This window comes from Lissotriton helveticus, chromosome 5_1, assembly GCF_964261635.1.
Source record: "Lissotriton helveticus chromosome 5_1, aLisHel1.1, whole genome shotgun sequence".
Lineage (NCBI taxonomy): Eukaryota > Metazoa > Chordata > Amphibia > Caudata > Salamandridae > Lissotriton > Lissotriton helveticus.
Window position 1 is genome coordinate 949334300 of NC_136065.1, and position 19973 is coordinate 949354272.

Sequence of the window (19973 nt, forward strand, 5' to 3'; positions counted from 1 at the left end):
TCTTTCTAGGGACTCCAATAGATCTCTGCACTCTAATGCCTCTTCTCAGAGGAGAAGGAACTCTCCCCAGAGGAGATTGACTTCCCCTCAGAGAATGGAGCATGAAGCTAGGATGAGACAGGCTACGCTGAGGATTGAAAGGGAAGAACTTGCCCTGGCCAAAGAGAAGCTTGCCTTTGCTAGAGAGCAGCAGATGAGTGGGTTAGCTCCCACTGGTGGCAGCAATCTCCCAAGAAATAGAGAGAAGGGTTTAGATACTAAACACCTGACAAAAATAGTGCCCCCCTTTAAGCAAGGGGATGACATCCAGAAATGGATGGCTGCTTTGGAGAGGGCCTGCACTGTGCAGTGCATTCCCCAAAGTCAGTGGGCAGCTATACTGTGGCTCTCCTTTGATGGTAAAGGTAGAGACAAGCTCCTCACTACAAGAGTGGAGGATGCTAATGATTACCAGGTCCTGAAAAATACACTGGTTGATGGGTTTGGTTTAACCACTGAGCAGTACAGGTTGCTGTTCAGAGACACCCAGAAAACTCAGTCTCAGGACTGGTCTGACTTTGTGGATAGTGCCACTAAGGCTTTGGAGGGCTGGTTGCTGGGTAGCAAGGTTACTGATTACACAGGGTTGTACAATCTCATGATGAGAGAACAAATTTTAAATAATTGTCAGAACCAGTTGTTGCACCAGCACCTTGTTGATTCAGATCTGACCTCTCCCCAAGAATTGGTAAATAAGGCAGACAAATGGGTCAGAACAAGGATCAAGCAGAACCAGAACCAGAACCAGGGTGGTCAGAAGAAAGCAGACCAGAAGGGTAATACTAAGAGTGAACAAAATGACCAGAAGTCTTCACCAGGTCCCCAACAAACCAAAGAGGGTGGGGGTCAGGCTTCCCAGAAGAAGAAGACTCAAGAAGGTCAGTCAAAAAGGTGGTGCCAGTACTGTAAAAGTAAGTCTCACTGGTTTAGTGAGTGCACCAAAAGAGGAGGACAAACTCCTACCACTACAGCCCCTAAGGCAACTGCACCCCCTAGTACAGTCAGTAGTGGTAGTGTACCTCCCAAGGCAATAGTTGGGTTAACCTTGGGAACTGAGGGGTCTGACAACTTAGTTGGCACACTCACTCAGGCTGTCCTTGTCTGTACAGGGGATATGGATATATCCCCTGATATAAGTCCCAATACTTTGGGCAAATACAGGCAGACACCTTTGATTAATGGCAAGATGGCTCAGGCCTATAGGGACACTTGTGCCAGTGTCACCATGGTGACACCTAACTTTGTGGACCCTGGACAGATCATGCCAGGTACAGATTTCCTGGTGACCAATGCCAGCAACGTCACTACCAGTCATAGTATGGCGATTGTGGCTTTCTCCTGGGGTGGAGTGAAGGGTCAAAAGAAAGTTGTAGTCAGTTCAGACCTCCCAGTGGATTGTTTGTTGGGCAATGATTTGGAGTCATCACTATGGTCAGAAGTGGAGCAGAGGACTCACATGGAGATGTTAGGCTTGCCAGCACATGTGCTTGCTGTGACTAGGTCACAGGCTAGAAGATGCCCCACTGAACAGGTGCTGGATCCTGAAATGATGGACCAGACACCTTCCAAGAAGAAGAGCAGTAGGGTTAAGGCTTTGCCTTCCCCCTTGCCCCAGGTTGAGGATCAGGTCTCTGAGGAGGCTGATCTGAGAGAGCTGAGGGAAACTGAGCCTAAAGAGCTTGAACTTGATCAAGTTGAGTTTCTGGGCTCAGGGGGGCCCTCCAGAGCAGACCTGGGGAAGGCACAGTTAGACTGCCCTTCCCTTGAACCCCTCAGACAGCAGGCTGCTGCTGAGGCTGCAGGGAATGCCACAGGTGCCCACAGGGTATACTGGGAAGATGGACTCCTGTACTCTGATTCAAGAGACCCCAAGCCTGGTGCAACCAGGAGGCTGGTCATCCCCTTGTCTCTGAGAGGTTTCCTTCTCACCTTGGCCCATGAGATTCCCCTTGCAGGTCATTTAGGTCAGACAAAGACTTGGGACAGGCTTGTCTCACACTTTCACTGGCCCCACATGAATGAGAATACCAAGGAGTTTTGTCGCTCCTGTGCCACTTGCCAAGCCAGTGGTAAGTCAGGTGGCACAACAAAGGCCCCCCTCATACCACTACCTGTGGTGGGGGTTCCCTTTGAAAGAGTGGGGATTGACATTGTTGGTCCAATGGAACCCCAGACAGCATCAGGACACAAGTTTATACTGGTGGTGGTGGACCATGCCACCAGGTATCCTGAAGCTATTCCACTTAGGACCACTACAGCACCTGTAGTGGCAAGGGCCCTAGTTGGAGTGTTCTCCAGAGTGGGCTTCCCTAAGGAGGTCGTTTCTGACAGAGGTACAAACTTCATGTCAGGATATCTGACTGCAATGTGGAAGGAGTGTGGTGTGAACTACAAGTTCACCACGCCCTATCACCCACAATGCAATGGGCTTGTTGAGAGATTCAACAGGACCCTCAAAGGGATGATTCATGGGCTACCTGAAACTCTTAGGAGAAGATGGGATGTCCTGATCCCCTGCCTCTTGTTTGCTTACAGGGAGGTCCCACAGAAGGGGGTTGGCTACAGCCCTTTTGAGCTTTTGTATGGGCATCCTGTAAGAGGACCCCTGTGTTTGGTGAAGGAAGGATGGGAGAGACCTCTCAAAAAGCCTGCAACCAACATAGTGGACTATGTACTTGGTCTCCGCTCCAGGATGGCTGAGTATATGGAAAAGGCATCTAAAAACCTTGAGGCCAGCCAAGAACTCCAAAAAGCTTTGCATGACCAAAAGGCTGTTCTGACTGTGTACCAGCCAGGACAGAAGGAGAAGGTGTGGGTGCTGGAGCCAGTGGCCCCAGCAGCTCTCAAAGACAAATGGTCTGGGCCCCACACCATCATTGAGCAAAAGGGAGAGGTTACCTACTTGGTGGACCTTGGAACTCCCAGGAGCCCTCTTAGAGTGCTCCATGTAAACAGGCTCAAGGCATATGTTGACAGGAAGGACATGAGCTTGCTCATGGCCACAGATGAGGGACAGGAGGAAGAGAGTGACCCTCTCCCAGACCTGCTCACTCAGAATCCTGATGATGGATCAGTAGATGGTGTTGTCTTTTGTGGCAGCCTCACTGAGCATCAGCAACGGGATTGCAGGCAAGTTCTGCAATCCTTCAGACATATGTTCTCTCTGACACCCAGCCAAACTGATTGGTGTACCCATGATGTTGACACTGGAGACAGCCTGCCTGTCAAGAGTAAAATCTACAGACAGCCTGATCATGTTAGAGACTGCATCAAAACAGAAGTGCAGAAAATGTTGGAGCTGGGAGTCATTGAGGCCTCAGATAGCCCTTGGGCTAGCCCAGTAGTTCTAGTGCCAAAGCCTCACACCCAGGGTGGTAAGAAAGAGATGAGGTTTTGCGTAGACTACAGAGGCCTCAATGCAGTCACTAAGACTGATGCCCACCCAATACCAAGAGCAGATGAACTTATAGATAAATTGGCTTCTGCCAAGTTCTTAAGTACATTTGATTTGACAGCTGGGTATTGGCAAATCAGGTTAGCTGAGGAGGCCAAACCCAAGACAGCATTTTCTACCCCTAGTGGGCATTATCAGTTTGTGGTAATGCCCTTTGGTTTGAAAAATGCACCAGCCACCTTCCAAAGGTTGGTGAATCAAGTCCTCACTGGGCTGGATGACTTCTGTGCAGCATATCTTGACGATATTGCTGTCTTTAGCTCCACCTGGGAGGATCACCTGGTCCACCTGAGGAAAGTGTTAGAGGCTCTGCAAAAGGCAGGCCTCACTATCAAGGCCACTAAGTGCCAGATAGGGCAGACACAGGTTGTATACCTGGGCCACCTTGTAGGTGGAGGCCAGGTTCAGCCATTGGAGAGTAAAATACAGGCCATCCAGGACTGGGCTCCTCCAATCACCCAGACTCAGGTTCGAGCTTTCTTGGGCCTGACTGGTTATTACAGAAAGTTTGTCAGAAATTATGGGTCCATAGTGACCCCTCTTAATGACCTGACAAGCAAGAAGATGCCAAAGAAAGTTCAGTGGACAGCAAGCTGTCAGAAAGCATTCAATGACCTAAAACAGGCCATGTGCACAGCACCTATCCTTAAGAGTCCAGATTACTCCAAGCCATTCATTGTCCAAACAGATGCTTCTGAGTTGGGTGTGGGAGCTGTTCTGTCTCAGCTGAATTTTGATGGTAATGACCAGCCTATTGCTTTCATTAGCAGGAGGCTGACCCCCAGAGAGAAAAATTGGTCAGCTATTGAGAGGGAGGCCTTTGCTGTGGTTTGGGCCCTGAAGAAGCTGAGGGCCTACTTGTTTGGCACTCACTTCACCATTCAGACCGACCATAAGCCCCTCTTGTGGCTAAATCAGATGAAGGGTGAAAACCCCAAACTGCTTAGGTGGTCCATTTCCCTACAGGGGATGGATTTTACAGTGGAGCATAGACCTGGTACTGATCACAGCAATGCTGATGGGCTCTCCAGGTATTTCCACTTAGAGCAAGAAGACTCACCTGGTCAAGGTTAGTTTATTGTCCCAAAGTTTGGGGGGGTCATTTAGGAGAGTAGGGTCTGCAATCCTATGATCACCCAGATTTTTGCTTTTTGCTTCACTGGTTTACGACTTTCCCTGGCTGTGGGCCTGCTAATCAGACCCACAGCCTAGCTGTTCTCTCAATCCAAATTGTACCCAGGTACTGAATTGGCACTGGGCCCTCTCAAGTCCCTGTAACCAGGGCTGAGGTGCACCCAGAAGTCTCCCAGGGGCTGCAGCATGTATTATGCCACCCCTGGACTGACTAACTAAATCTGACACACCTGGCTGCACGACAGCTGGGGCAAGGAGGTGTAAACACCCTTTCCTATAGATATAGTATTCCTATATCTAAACCTAAATGGACACACAGATCTCCTATCAGTCACTCCTATGGCAGGCCTTAACAATCCTGAAGGCAGAGTGCTTGGAATCGTGTGAGATAGTGCTCTGGCATGAGCTGAGCCTGTCTGCGGCTTTCGGGATCCATCCCTTAGCCGTTTCCATGATATCGCATACCATATACCCTTAAGTGCATTATAATCCTCGCGGTTATATGCCAACTCTGGTATCGCTTTATCAAAACATGTCGAGTAAGGTGTCATACGAATTGGAATACTAACCCTTCGCCAATTCTGGCGACGGGGTTAGCATTCCACCCTTCTAGAGGGACACGACATGGATGTAACCTGTAACCCCGGTTAAAGTCAGACAGAGCCTTAGCATCCACAAAATGGACGCTGCCACTGAGACACAAGTCTGCCCTCCTGCTGCTGGGAGTCCTCCCAGAGCAGGAGGCAAGGACAAAGGGTTTCCTGCCAGGGGCGGTGCCAGCACCGTCCCAGACAGGGTTTTGTGTATTCAAGGTAGGCAGGGCTACAGAGGAAGGTGACTGCAAGTGGCACCCCGGTGCTCACTGTGCATAGGCCGGCTGGAACCAGTTCCAGGGGCACACCAGCCCCTGAGCTGGGGAAAGCCCGCCAAAGGAGAGGGGTGTAACCACCCCCCTCCTGGTCCCACCCATAGGGCAGGACTTAGTCGCGTGCCAGCCCCCTTTTCCAAGATAAAGGTAGGAGCAGGCCCCCTTCCAAATTAGATCATCTTTGGAATCAAGACACGACTTTCTACGAAAGGACATCAAGATTTCTTCTTCAAGATTCTCCCTTGTGACTAAGGAGTAGTCACCCTGCATCCGCAGGCACCATCTTAAGAACACTGCGGTCTGCTGTAAGTCCTTCCTCCGGAATCTGACTGCCCAGCTCGACGAGAACCGGCTTCCCTGGCACCTCTGACCTCTACCCACCTCTACAGCCAAGCTGAGAACCGTGGGTGCGACGAGACCTCGAGGGACCGGCCATCTTCAAGACTGCACGTCTTCTTTCCAGCACGACCGCCGAGGGATCCTCTGGTGAGTGCTTTGGGGTCCGAGACGCCCCGACCCTGAGCAGCCCCAGCACCGAAGTTCAGACTCCCAGCATCTCCACGATCTGCGTGGGGCCCTTCTGCTTTTTGCTGCTCACCGCGTTGTTTGGCTACTAGCCCGCTGGCTTGTGGCCTTCTTAACGACGCCCGACGACATCACTGCTGCTGGTCTGGTTGCTCCAGACTGGCCCTTGCTCCCTTCCAAGAGAGGAGCACCCCGGACCCTCCTGGTCCACTCCAGACGCCATTTTAGGTCCACCGCGTGGGCTTGAATTTGCCAAGACTTGTTGCCCCAATCCTGGGTCCAGCGACGTCGACAGCATCAACCATCGTGGGACAGCTCGTACCTCCATCCTGGTCGTCGACAACGCCTCCTGGTCCGTGAGACTGCAGAGCACAGCGTCACCCACTCACCTAGTCGAGGTGACTACCATCCGGTGCCCTCCTGGTGCCACCTGACTACTGGCTAGTAGTCACGAACTTGGTCCCCTCTGCTTTCAGGTGTCATCCATCTTCGATCCAGGCTTGGATCACTCGAACAATCTTCACTGGTCGCCTGCCAGCAACCCCTTTCCTTCAGGCTCCTGGTTCGTCAACGGAGAATCCCGACGTCTTTTCAGACCTATGCAGCTGCAGCCCCTGGGCTAGGTAACTTCGGCATTTCGGTGCCTCAGCATAGCCTCACTATCCAAGGGTCCAGATCCACTTTCATTTTTGACCTACCTAGTCGGGTTCGCCCGAGAACACTAACTTTGTGAATTCTAGTTTCCATAGACTTTGTCCCGCATCCCGCGTGAGAGTGCACACTCTGCACCCGAGTTCCCTAGGCCTCCTGCTAGTAATCTAAAGGTTCAGTAGTCCAGCCCTAGCGATCCCAAAGCCTCTGAGAATCGTTACTTACCTGCTAGTAATTCGCATTCCACTTTTGTAGTATATGGTTTTTCGTGCCCCTCGGGCATTTGTGTAAATTGTGCGACTTAAAGTATTTTCATAAGAGTTTTGTTGTGTGCTTAGCTCCCTGACTCATAAAGAGTTCAGGGTAGACTTGTTATAAATAAATACACTTTATTTTCATAACAACTTGTGTGGTGTCCTTTCACTGGGTGTTCAAGGGGTAATGTGATGGTAAAACAGCTGGCTTAACACGCCCTCTAGAGTCTTAGCCTTAGACTGCTCGTATCCATGCTACTAGGATAGCTGGTCTATAAGGTTGACTTACAACCAATCATTAATAAGGGTTGTTTGGACTGATATATAGTGATCACTAGAATAGTGAGCACTGCACATCAGGCCAACTTCTCACAGCCCAATAAAATGCATCTACCCCTAATGCTGCCAAACGTCATGCATTCCCTCAGTAAACACTTCTCATCTGGATCCTACCTCAGCTTTAAGCTATGACACAAGGTGTTAGGTGATCTAACAACAGAGGCAATTAACCAGCCTGGCACTATTACAGGGCCACATACCCTCTGCATTAGACAACAAGCAGCTCCATTATTGTAGGATGCCTGAAGGAAGTAGTATATTTACAAAATATTGTTTAAAAATAGATAGAAATGGTTAGCTATGGATGTTTGCCAACACTTAAAACTGTTCATTTTCATATGTTATCTACCGCACATATGATCAGATTGGTTGTTATCAATGTGTTATTATCCAGGAGGCTTTTATTGGAGTTTAGCTGAATGGCCTGCAATAACCCACAATCCCCTCCAATTGGGAGTAGCAGGATGACTTCAATGAGCTTAAACATACAGGTTCTCAGGAATGCACCTCTCTCTCTTTCTCTCTCTCTCAATGATTCTCACTCTCTTTCTCTCTCTCTCTCAAGCAGTGGGGTAAAAAAATACCAGAAGGATAGCACGTTTGATTGTAACAATAAGTACATACATTAGAGTATCAAAATACATGTGCAAATCTAACACTAATGAGCAAGCCCAGTCCCCAAATGGCTCGCCTGATGCTCCAAGAGGTAATGCTAGTAACAAACCTTATAAGCACCAAGAGACATTCCTTGGGCTTAGGAGTAACGGGGGACGGTGTCAGTGACAGCGACTTCCAATTAAGTTCAGGTGTAGAAGGCCCAAACTGACAGAGGAGCCTTCTTTGTACGTGAGAAGAAACATGAAGGAAAGGCAGTGTAAATAATAACAAAGGTGCAGGGAATGCATGTATGGTGAGTGAAGAGAACACTTGGGAGCCATACTACAAAGGAAACTTGTTCCAGGATAACTCTTCTTTAATTGCCCTTGGTGCAGTGTTTCCATTCTTCTGATTGGTCTTTCTTCTCTGACTGACCTGGAAGGCCCAGCCCCTGTATCTCAATGTCTGATCTTCCATTGTCTCTATGGGACTGATAACAACTTGGCTGTATAGGAGCAGGTTGCCACGCCAGCGCCCTGCTCCGACATTGCCAAAGTCGACCGCTTCCTGTCTGTCAGATTACAAGTCATTTCGTGGACTGGCGGGCGGGCAGGGGTGGGGCAGAGTGGCAGTCCTGCGGTGGTGCAGTTCAAAGGCTCATATGTAAGCCTTTGAACTGCAGTGTAAAAGGAGCACCAAAGCAAGTTCCTGCATGGCATGGACAGTGCAGTTCTTGATGTGCAGGAACTGGAGTGCATGTACACAGGGGGGGCACAATGTGTCCCCATGCATGTATCCCCAGGCCCTGAGGGGACAGAGCGCCCTAGAGGGCCGCTTTATTTTCCTCACAGCCAGCATTTTCATGACATGACCACCGCCATGAGACTGTTGGCAGTGAGAAAACTCATAACATGCTTGGCGGTGCCGCAGCAGCACCACCAAGCATATTGCAGCCTCGGACCGCTGTGCCACCACCAGGGATCGTTGATCCATTGCGGTTGTGGCAGTCATATGGTGGTCCGACTGCCATAGCTGTAATACGGCGGTCGGATCGGTGGTGCTGCGTTCGCCGACTGCTACTCTACCTCCACTGCAGGTTTGGCAGTACGATGGACAGCCAAACTCGTAATTAGGTCCTCAAGTCTCTGATGTCGAACTTTACAGGTGTATTCATGTATTTCTTATTTTCTGTTTGGTTGTAAGTTTCGTGCTAGCCCCTGACCATTGTCAAGTCATACATAGCATATGGGAATAAAATATTGCCTTGTTCAATGTTCTGTTTATGTTGTGTCCCACAGTCAGACCTAAATGATTCATTCTAAATCGCCATGGAATAAAGAATTGGGAGCAAACAGGAGCCCGTGTCTGTTTCTCCTTACTGGTTTTCATTCATTCTGAACACAAATACTCAAATTCTGAAGGGAATACTGCAGCCAGTAACGAGCGACCCCTATAAGCCTTGATGCATACTGGTGCAGAATTACAGCACTAAGACTTCAGGTAGAAATCGATGGAACTCTAGACCAAATCCCAGGACATTTGGAATAAGGCCGAAAGAGGTCATGGTAAAATAGACTTAACTTTGGGTATGTGTTGCAGTTAGATGCTAACCTGTGTTAACTGTTCCACAAAACTGTAACACATTTGGTAGGCTAGGAAAGGGCTGGATGCCAATTATGCCTTGGAGAAAAGGACCAACAAAGAGAAATAACCTGACTAGGAGGAGGAGTCAAACCCTGCCACCATGCACACATGTGGTGATAAAAATAAAGGCATATGGTTTAAAAAATGCCAGTCATTATTAGCAATTTCAGATTCAATATTTGACATCCTTTTATGAAGAACTTGCAGAGGTCAAATGCTTTATCAAGCTTGGTAAAGTAAGGTAAGTGGAAGTAATGTGGTCCACTAACAAAATGTGCTAGATTCATTAGTCAAAGGAAACTACATTCCCACGACTTCCGACTACAAACCTAGTACTTTCCTCAAATGACCAAACTCCTTCATCATTGTTTTTCATCAAACACTTGCCCATCTTTCTACTCGTTTTTGAGCTGTAACACTAAAGGCGAAGACAACAACCCCTGGAAGGAAACCTGTTTTAGCCTTAGTTTATATGTTGCACCAGTGCTGGTCCATGGGGGCCCCATCAAAGATGCTTTACTCTGGCACCGAATCCAACCTGCTACACCCAAACATATACCACATACATGATTTCACAAACCGCAACGCATGACACACAGTCCTCCCTTTTACATGTCATACTACTTTACGAGCAATTAAATACATGTGCCTACACGTAAACCTATTCTTATAGTTAAATATTACTGAGAATTTATGGTGGTAAGTCCCGTCCATCGAATCCTGCTATCGAGTATAGGACTTTATTTTCTCAAACTTTCACGTAATAACTTGAAAGCAGAATACACAAATTTTGAACACCCAAACGATGAGATCTTTACTGAACAACTGTTATGTCATCATATGATCAATTGCAGTGCATCTATTCTAGATCATTAATATTAAAGCCCAAAATGTATCAGGATATAGACATACGCTGTTGCTGTATCAGATTACTCACCTCAATTGTATTTCCAGTAATATCAAATTCTGGTGGCACAAAGTCACCTTCAGGATCATCTAAAAATATAAAATGCCACATTAGTTAAAATTTTAATAGAAAGTACTTTCCTGGAGTCACTATGTTAACGATATGATGTGACTGTTTCACTAATTAGGGTACAGTGATAGGAAGTAGTTAAGTTTTGTTGGCTCATTAATGTGAAAGAATTTACTATTTCACTCAGATATAATGCTGTACTGGAAGACCTCGTATGTTTGGCACAGAGAAATTCAAGTTATGTGTATGTCATAGCAAGGCTGCTTAGACAAATGCAATAGAGTGGAGCTGAGGGGCGTTCTGAGGCAAGTTTGCATTCAGTTGTGGCTGTGAACTTGCAAACAGGTACAGAATAACCACCTTACTGACATTACTCAAAGTAAAACAAATGTCCTCTCAATTCCCACACAAGCAGATGGGTTTTTCCACCTGTTGACAATCTTTAAAGCCACATTTCCCCTGTGGCAGCTGGTGACATTCGAAAGTGGTGGGGCTTTACACAGTTGGGTATGACTTTTATGTAGCATGCGAAGTAAGCAAGCATAACAGACAAACATGAGGTTCGTAGGGTCCTCCTCCTAAGTAAAAATTGAAAGAAAGTTTGGCAAATGGTGCTTTTTAAAGCAAACGAATTTAATGAGGAACCAAGGTTTAAAAAACTGTGATTATCTATAGTCTTGAAATATTAAACACATTAAAAATTGCCCCATATCATATTGCATTATCATGTTCAACAGGTACTGTAATGAGCAAATTGAACAAGTGCAAAAAGAACAATTGATGGATGGAATGCTGATACAATGTCAAACATTCACCCCCCCCCAGTACAGAGATCTGCTCCTAAATCTATCAATTTTTTGCTTCTATGCCATTCTAGTTTAGACTCAGACATATGCAAATCAATCATAACCCTGCTCCCCATGGGAACACGCCAGCCCAAACAGCCAGGCCAGCTCCTCCCTGGGCCAGGAACAAGCATCCTGAGACCGGTTTCAGGGTATCAGCCTTCATCAGCCAGGCTAGCTTTATTCCAGTGGCATGGTGAGCACAGGACCCACATCTGGACATACCCTTCCCACTTTGGGTCAACACTGATTTGCATTTGGCTGGGTCCAGACTGGGGTGGCACAGTGAGGAAAAGAACAATGGATTAAACCCAGATCTCTTGACTGGAGGTGAATGTTTGATTTATTCAGCATTCTGTCCATCAATTGTTTCCTCAGCACTTTTGGCCCTAAGCGGAATGGGTATGCCCAGAAATGGGTCCCTTTTTTGCTGTGCCACTGAATTCAAGCTAGTCTGATTCATATGGAGTGATACCCCGTAACTGGCCCCCTAATGCTTGATTCCAGTCCAGCTAGGGCTGGAATGTTCCTATGAGGAGCAGGGTCAAGACTGATGTGCATATGGCTGGGTCCAAACTGAGGTGGCACAGTGAGCAGTAGAACAATTAATTTAACCCAGATCACTGGACTGGGGGGTGAAGGTTTGATTTAGTTGCCATTCTGTCCATCAATTGTTGCCAAGCAAATTGTACAGCACTACATCGTCAGGCTTTTAAAGTGTGTGCTTCCCCAATGTCTTGCACTGCATAAGGCATTGACTTTGGAAGAAAATGTTCTAACCAGGTTTGGGGCAGAACCCACAGCTGTTGCCAATAATCAGTCATACAGAAATATGTCCAGACATGTATTTAATTGGGATGAAAAAAGTGGGGGTTCTCAACAAGGAACTTGTCAAATACATTTCTGTGATTACCGTAGTGTACACCCAAATCGGACTTTTCATTTCAGTCGTAGCAGTTACTGCATCACAGTGAAAGTGGCTGTAACCTTATGTCCTCATATACTTATGTGTTTCGACCATTAGGCCTTGGTCATAGGTGAGTGGGGGGGCTCCCTAATAGGACACTTGTAAAATAAATTTTGGTGATAAGTGCAGTGTATACCTGATCAGACCTTTCATTTCAGTCTTAGCTGTTACCGCTATATATATATATATATATTCACTGAAAAAACCATAGGTTATAGACCATATATAGTTAGGAATTAGCATTTACAAAACCTTGAAAATTCACTGCAAAAACCATAGGTTAGAGACCATATATAGTTAGCTGGACATTTTATTGACATAAAACCAATGAAATTCCATATATAGTTAGTTGCACTAACTATATATCGCGCACCCGCAATCCACTGCTGATGATGTCACATATTACATCATTCATGACATGGTCAGTGACATCACTGATGACATCACTGATGACATCTCAAATGACATCACTGATGACATCACTGATAACAACATCCAGTGATTTTTTGTTTCTATAAAGTTTAAATATGTCTTACATATTGAAGAATGAGTGGATGTGTAAGTGTCTGGACGAAGGATTTAGTAGGTGCATGACTGACTGTATGAGTGAGTGATTAAATGTGTCTCACTGAGTGCATGGGTTAGTGACTAAACTGTCTTAATTTGTGCATCATTATGTCTGTTGTTCTGTAAACTGCTGCATGTGTTGATCAGTAGCTATATGAGTAACTATATGGGTTATTGATTGATTGCCCAAGTATTTGTATGGGAGACTGAGTGTGTGTGTGGCTAGCTGGGAGGTGTGTGACTCTGTGCAGATCAATCTGTACTTGTATCAATGATTGTATAAGAAGGTAAGTATGTGTTAGTATATGTTTGAAAATGTAAGGTGCTCTATGTTTAACTGTATAGACAAGAAAATGGAAGTGTCATTGATTCTTTACAGCACTGACTAGGTGTGTGAGTAACTCCATGGATGAGTGGCAGACTGTGAGTGTCTGTATAGGTGTATGAGTGCATATGATAGTGTTGTAAAGATGAGTGATTGTATGTATGAATGATTGTATGGGTGAATGAGTGAAGGTGTGTGTAGACGTAGCAATCAGTGAGTGCGTATGTAGTAACTAGTATTGGTGTGTCAATGGTTTCAAAAATTATACTCTCTTTTTAACACTGGGTGAAACAGAGGTTATATTAAAATGTGAGGAGATGCATTGTATTGTCACATGAATGATATCATCAGTGATGTGGTCATTGATGTCAAATGAGATGTCATCAGTGATGTCATCAGTGATGTCATTTGAGATGTCATCAGTGATGTCATCAGTGATGTCACTGACCATGTCATGAATGATGTAATATGTGACATCATCAGCAGTGGATTGCGGGTGCGCGATATATAGTTAGTGCAACTAACTATATATGGAATTTCATTGGTTTTATGTCAATAAAATGTCCAGCTAACTATATATGGTCTCTAACCTATGGTTTTTGCAGTGAATTTTCAAGGTTTTGTAAATGCTAATTCCTAACTATATATGGTCTATAACCTATGGTTTTTTCAGTGAATTTTCAAGGTTTTGTAAATGCTAATTCCTAACTATATATGGTCTATAACCTATGGTTTTTTCAGTGAATTTCAATGGTTTTTTAATAGCAAATATCATAAGCTGTCGAATGTCAAGTACGTGGTAAGTAAAAACATTTTCGTGTTTATGCACACTGATCTGCTTTGAATGCTGCCCCCCACCCCTCATTTCTATTAGGAGTACTCTCTCTTTGCAGATAGTGAAGGGTAGTTAACGCAGCCCTTTGCCCCCTTTGTAATCCGTTGTGCCTGCTTCTCTCTCCATTTGATTGATTGTTCTCTTTGGTTCATTCTCTATTTACAAACAAGCACAGAGTCGCAATACTCTGTTTAGTCTTTGCAGATAGCGAAAAATCGTGTAAAAAAACAAAAGGAATCGAGCAAAATCAGTAGGCCACTAATGGGATCTCTTTTTGACCTCGCTAAAATAGAAACATTAGGAACAACCTGTTGAAAATAGCAATGCGTATGTACATAAGCGGCGTTCATTTGTGTTCACAGTACCCCTTGTTGATTGTTTCAATCGAGCATTGAATTGTTCGAAGTTGGTTCTCTTAAGGATCTTCTCTGCCTGCAAACGAGGAAGAATAGGAATATTCTCTCTCCCTTTGCAGATAGTGAAGGGTAGGTAACGCAAGCCTTTAACACGTCGTACCTATTTCATTCCTCATTGATTGATTGATTGTCCGAACATTGACTGTTTGGGAATTAGTTCTTTTTGGAGGTATTCCCTGTTTGCAAATAAACGTAGGAAAATCTTTGCAAGTAGTGAAAGGGTACGTAATGCGGACCTTTTTCCCCCGTTGTAATCTGTCATGCCTATCTACTCCCCACTGATTGATGCACCTGTTTCACCCGGACCATTTACTAGAGATACGTCATCTGGCCCGACCAGAGGGCACCCCTAGTGAAAAGGACATATGCAATAATAACGAAGTGATCACTGTATCCTGTTAACAGAAACTTTAGCATGAAACAACCTGGAAAGAAAAGAATAGGAAAACGAAAATCAGTAGGCCACTGATGAACATGAACTTTTATTAAACAACGAACAAAGAAACGATAACATAACGTAATGATAAAACCTATTAATGTCCTAGAAACAAGAAAACGTTAAAATATGCCAGTGGTGAGAGACCAGAAAAACAGTAAGAGAAACCAAATCACCCCTCGCTGTCCCACCGCCTGCCACGCCCAAAAAATCGATAGACTAGGGAAAATGCAAGTCAGTAGAACATCCGCCCCCACTCTGGAAACTTCCAAGGTGGGGCAGGGTTGCGGCTACGCCCAGCCGGGAGCAGCCCATATAAGGCAGGTCCTGCTGCCACGCCTCGGCCAGGAGATCCTAACGTAGGGTGTAGCCGGAGGAGAGGCCGAGGCCAGCGGGACCCGGCCAGGGGATTGCCTTTACAACGCTGAACAGTTGCAGGGGGGGGAATGTCTCCTCGACCCTCCCCTCTCTCTCCCAGTCCGGCCGCGGTGGCCCTTGAGAGTTGCAGGTACTCCCGCCACATGCTCTTCCGGTCCGGCCACCAACGGTCGGGGGGCCGAGGACGACGGGATCCGACTGCAGCCGATAAACCAAGAAACCCGTTCATGGGGCCAGAGCCAGGGGCGTCCGGCCGACATCTACCGGAAGCCCGGCCCGAAGACGGACGGGACACTTCTTCTTTCATGAATAATGGCTGCGACAACACTGGGGGGGGATGTCTTGCACATGCCTCCGACCCCCCCCCCCCTCGTCCTCATCACCTGGTCCGGCCATAACAAATCTCAAGCGAGACGCCGTGGGGTGCACTGGGAGGGAGAGACGGTGCGAACAGGCCTCTCCCGCCTCCCCAGGTGGAGGCTTCCCAGCTGCACCCTCAGCGCTCCAGGCGCCCGGAAAAGGGTTCTTCCACTGTGGCCATGCTGCAACGTCTCGCCCGGCAGGGTGGAGCCCGTCCGCTCATTTGACCCCGCGATCGCCAGTAGCTACCGAACTCTCAAAATGGCGGTCGACCTGGCAAGAGCGGGCCCAGCATAAAGAAATGGCCCGGTCACTGGTTGACTCCACCACCGTAGTCCTCCACGACCTTGAAGATTCTAGAGGAGCCGCGGGAGTCTCCGACCCCCGATGGGGAATGACTGCCATGATCGCCCGTGGAGTGACGAAACTGTATCCGCGGGACGTCGGCGCTCCCATGCTGGCGCCAGCCTCACTTTGAATTACTAGAATCCTGCAGACCTCAGTTCCGGTGAAAGCACAGTGTGACCCGGTAGGAAAAATTGTTGCACCCCCTCCCCTTTTTCACTGATAGTTCAAACCACCGATCCTTTCCTTTGCCCTTTTAACGGAACTTTGGACTGCCTCCCCCTCTTTTACATTTTCTAGAGAAAACAAAACATTAACCACTACATTAGCATAGCAGTTGACACCAGAACTGTTTTCAAATTTAAAACCAACAACATCTTCAACAAAATCCTTTTTGTTTCTGCTGTGACCCTGCTACAGCACAGGCATTGTCCCCAGCAGTAATTCTGCGATGCCGGTAAGAATAGCTGTGGTGCCTACTGGACTCACTCACCCCCGCGGCGCCCCACGCCGTTATTTGCTGGGCGGCAACTTACTAGACATCACTTTCGTGCCATCTAGATTTCAGCGCGTTCTGCTGCCTTGGAACTATTCGCACAACAGACCGCTACTGACAAGAATATTTCATTATTGGTGCTGTCAATTTCAATAAATCTATTGGATAATTCAAAAGAAATTGCCACGGTCTCTTCGTTGTTTAAATGTTTTTACTGTTTTTGTTTTGTTGTATATATTTATATGTTATTAAAGTTTTATATTCCTACTACTTTGTTGGAGTGCTATATATTTTTAATGTGACACATAATTGTAAAAACTTTGATGTACCAAGAGTCATTCCTGGAATCTTCCGCTTCAGGCTCGGTCCCGTCCCCAATCACAATACAGGATGGTTTTCAGATAGTAGGAACACGTGTGGTGTGACGGATCTCATCGGGTGTGGGCCTTGATCAACTATAACTCCTTTGAAGAGGGGTGATTCTTTACAGCTGGGGCCATAAACTACATCTGCAGGGCTAGCTGATAGCCTGGACAATCGGACACAGAGGAAGAGGAGTGTCAGAGGGTGCGGTAGTGAATAGGGCGAAAGGGAGGTGTCGGGCGGGCACAGAGTGTGATTCTCAGGGAAGAGCAGCGCAGATGGGGGAGGTTTATTGCTCATGCATAAGACAGAGAGCGGGGGTGACCAGTGCCTGGGGAAGATGCTTGCGAGGGTGAGGAGCCATGCTACGAATCGACAGCGTGCAGAGAGTGGGTCTGGTCAAGGCATCTAAAATGGCTGCCGTGCACCACAAAAGTGTGGCATTTCAAAAAAGGCAAGATGGCGCAAACAATGTTTTTCAACACTTCCTCATTTCCTTCGAATCGAACGTTAACAGACGTTGGGGCATATTACCAAAGTTAAGCGATATTTATCGCTAACGATGCTTACCAACGAATTTTTTACCGCTAAGCATCGTCAGAAATTATCGAAGATAAACCTTGCTATTATCAAGGTTTATCGCAAATGCGATAATAAACGGCCGCAATGCATGAATATCGCTAAAAACTCAGCGATATTCATGCATTACCGAGCTAATGCTCTTAGCCATGTTATCCACCTCCCATTGGATAACATGGCTAAGAACTGCTCAGGGCAGGTGTTACTTTTTGGAGATATTCGCGCTTAGCGCGAATATCTCCAAAAGGAGATAGATATCTTGCATGTTGTAATGCAAGTTATTGTGGTATATGGAACTCATACCATAATCTCTCAGGAAAGCAGACACTGATCCTTTTGGGACCGCCTAAAAAGGCCTAGGGGGTGAGGAGTACTCTACTTTGCCCCCTTTTCACGTTCCGAACTATTTTATTTTACTCTCTTCTGTAATTACACAAAATAGCAGCGATAAGATGCATCGGAGACACACAGTGAGAGAAAGGAGGCCGGAGATGAAGAAGAGATGTCAAATACACATTGGAGATAATATAGTGGCAGAAGGGAAGTAAATATGAGTAAACTTACCATGTAACATAAAAATGTTGCACTCTATACTATAAGTCTCATTTTATACTACAATCACTTCGCTACAACCTCATAAATTAAAAATAAAAATGAATAATGTCTCAAACAATTTTTGATTTCTAAATATAAATTTATTCTTCAGAATTTTCTAAATTTGAAAGAACTAGTAACATGTCCTTATCAGCAATGTCCTCATGAAAAGTCTGCAATGATGATTCTTGTAACTCTATGGTCTCCAAACATTCGATAAATTCGCCATCAAGAGATTGATCAAAAAAATCATTCAAGTCATCTCCTCCTTGTGACAATATTTCATTATTGGTGCTGTCAATTTCAATCAATGTAGTGGAATCATTCAAGTCATCTCCTCGTGACAATATTTCATTATTGGTGCTCTCAATTTCAATCAATGTAGTGGAATCATTCAAGTCATCTCCTCCTTGTGACAATATTTCATTATTGGTGCTGTCCATTTCAATCAATCTAATGGAATCATACAAGTCATCTCCTCCTTGTGACAATATTTCATTATTGGTGCTCTCAATTTCAATCAATGTAGTGGAATTATTCAAGTCATCTCCTTGTGCCAATATTTCATTATTGGTGCTGTCCATTTCAATCAATCTAATGGAATCATACAAGTCATCTCCTTGTGACAATATTTCATTATTGGTGCTCTCAATTTCAATCAATGTAGTGGACAATTCAAAAGAAATTGCCACGGTCTCTTCATTGTGAGCCATTTTATTTTGAAATTGCTTGCTGTAAATTGCAGAAAAAAATAATGACTTTCATTTATCGTTTTTAGTAATACATAATATAAAACTAACTTTATCAAGTATTTAGTATAACAGAAGGACTGCAAATAAATAACAGAAAACATTTTTCAAATTATCTTCAAGTGTACAACATAGTTCCCCTTACAAATTAACAACTCACCTTTTTAAAAGTAGGAGAAGTGTTAGTACTGTGTAAATCAAACACCAGAAATTCACCACCAAAAATTCCTCACAAATGTACCTCAGACAGTAGTATCACAAAATGGCTGTGGTTTCCTCTCATTTGAAATATATACATAACCAATTAACTTTCATCACACACAAATACAAAACCAAACTAACATTTTAATTGGTTCTAAATTTCAACACTTTCAAATGTGTTTTCCCCATGCAATTTTCCATAGGACATTTACATACGTCTACAGCCTGAATGGCTGAACGGAATTACACCAAACTTGGCAAAATGGTACATCAAACCTAAGAGGTCAGGAAGGATCTACTATGCCCCCTTATGGTCATTTCCCCCTTCGCTTTGGCCTCCTCTTGTCTCTCAATCCTACCGAGAGACAAGATGGCGGCCGCTACGGACTGTTTGGAATGTTGACAGACGCCGGAGAACCAATCAGCTTCGCAAAGCTCCGTAACGCGAAAAGTACGCGAAGCGGAGCGCTGTTACAGATATATATCTTTTTTTGAACGTTAATTTCTCAAAATCCACTGGAGCACATATATTGAGACCTAGCAAAGGCACATCGGGCTACCAGTCCCTAATATTTTGCCAAGTTTCGTGCAAATCCATTCAGCCGTTCGATTATTATTATTTTTTTTTTTTTTTGCCCCGCGGGCCCTTTTAAAACCTCCACATCAAACGTAGGGGGTCAGCGAGGATCTACTATTCCCCCTTATGGTCATTTGCCCCTTCGCTTTGGCCTCCTCTTGTCTCTCGATCCTACCGAGAGACAAGATGGCGGCCGCTACGGACTGTTTGGAATGTTGACAGACGCCGGAGAACCAATCAGCTTCGCTTCACAAAGCTCCGTTGCGCGAAAAGTACGCGTCCTGGAGCGCTGCCCGGTCCGCTGTTACAGATATATATCTTTTTTTAAACGTTAATTTCTCAAAATCCACTGTAGCACATATATTGAGACCTACAAAAGGCACATCGGGCTACCAGTCCCTACAATTTTGCCAAGTTTCGTGCAAATCCATTCAGCCGTTCGGGCTAAAAGTGAGGCCA

General features: G+C 45.7%; 1 protein-coding gene across 1 annotated transcript in view; it reads right to left on the bottom strand.

Annotated features, from left to right (window-relative positions):
• The window catches only part of KNDC1 (kinase non-catalytic C-lobe domain containing 1), a 654634-nt gene that overhangs the window by 563740 nt on the left and 70921 nt on the right, over positions 1-19973 (bottom strand). The window contains exon 3 of the mRNA XM_078640463.1: positions 10443-10501. Within this exon, the coding sequence (XP_078496589.1) occupies positions 10443-10501 (59 nt within the window). The remainder of the gene's footprint in view (positions 1-10442; positions 10502-19973) is intronic.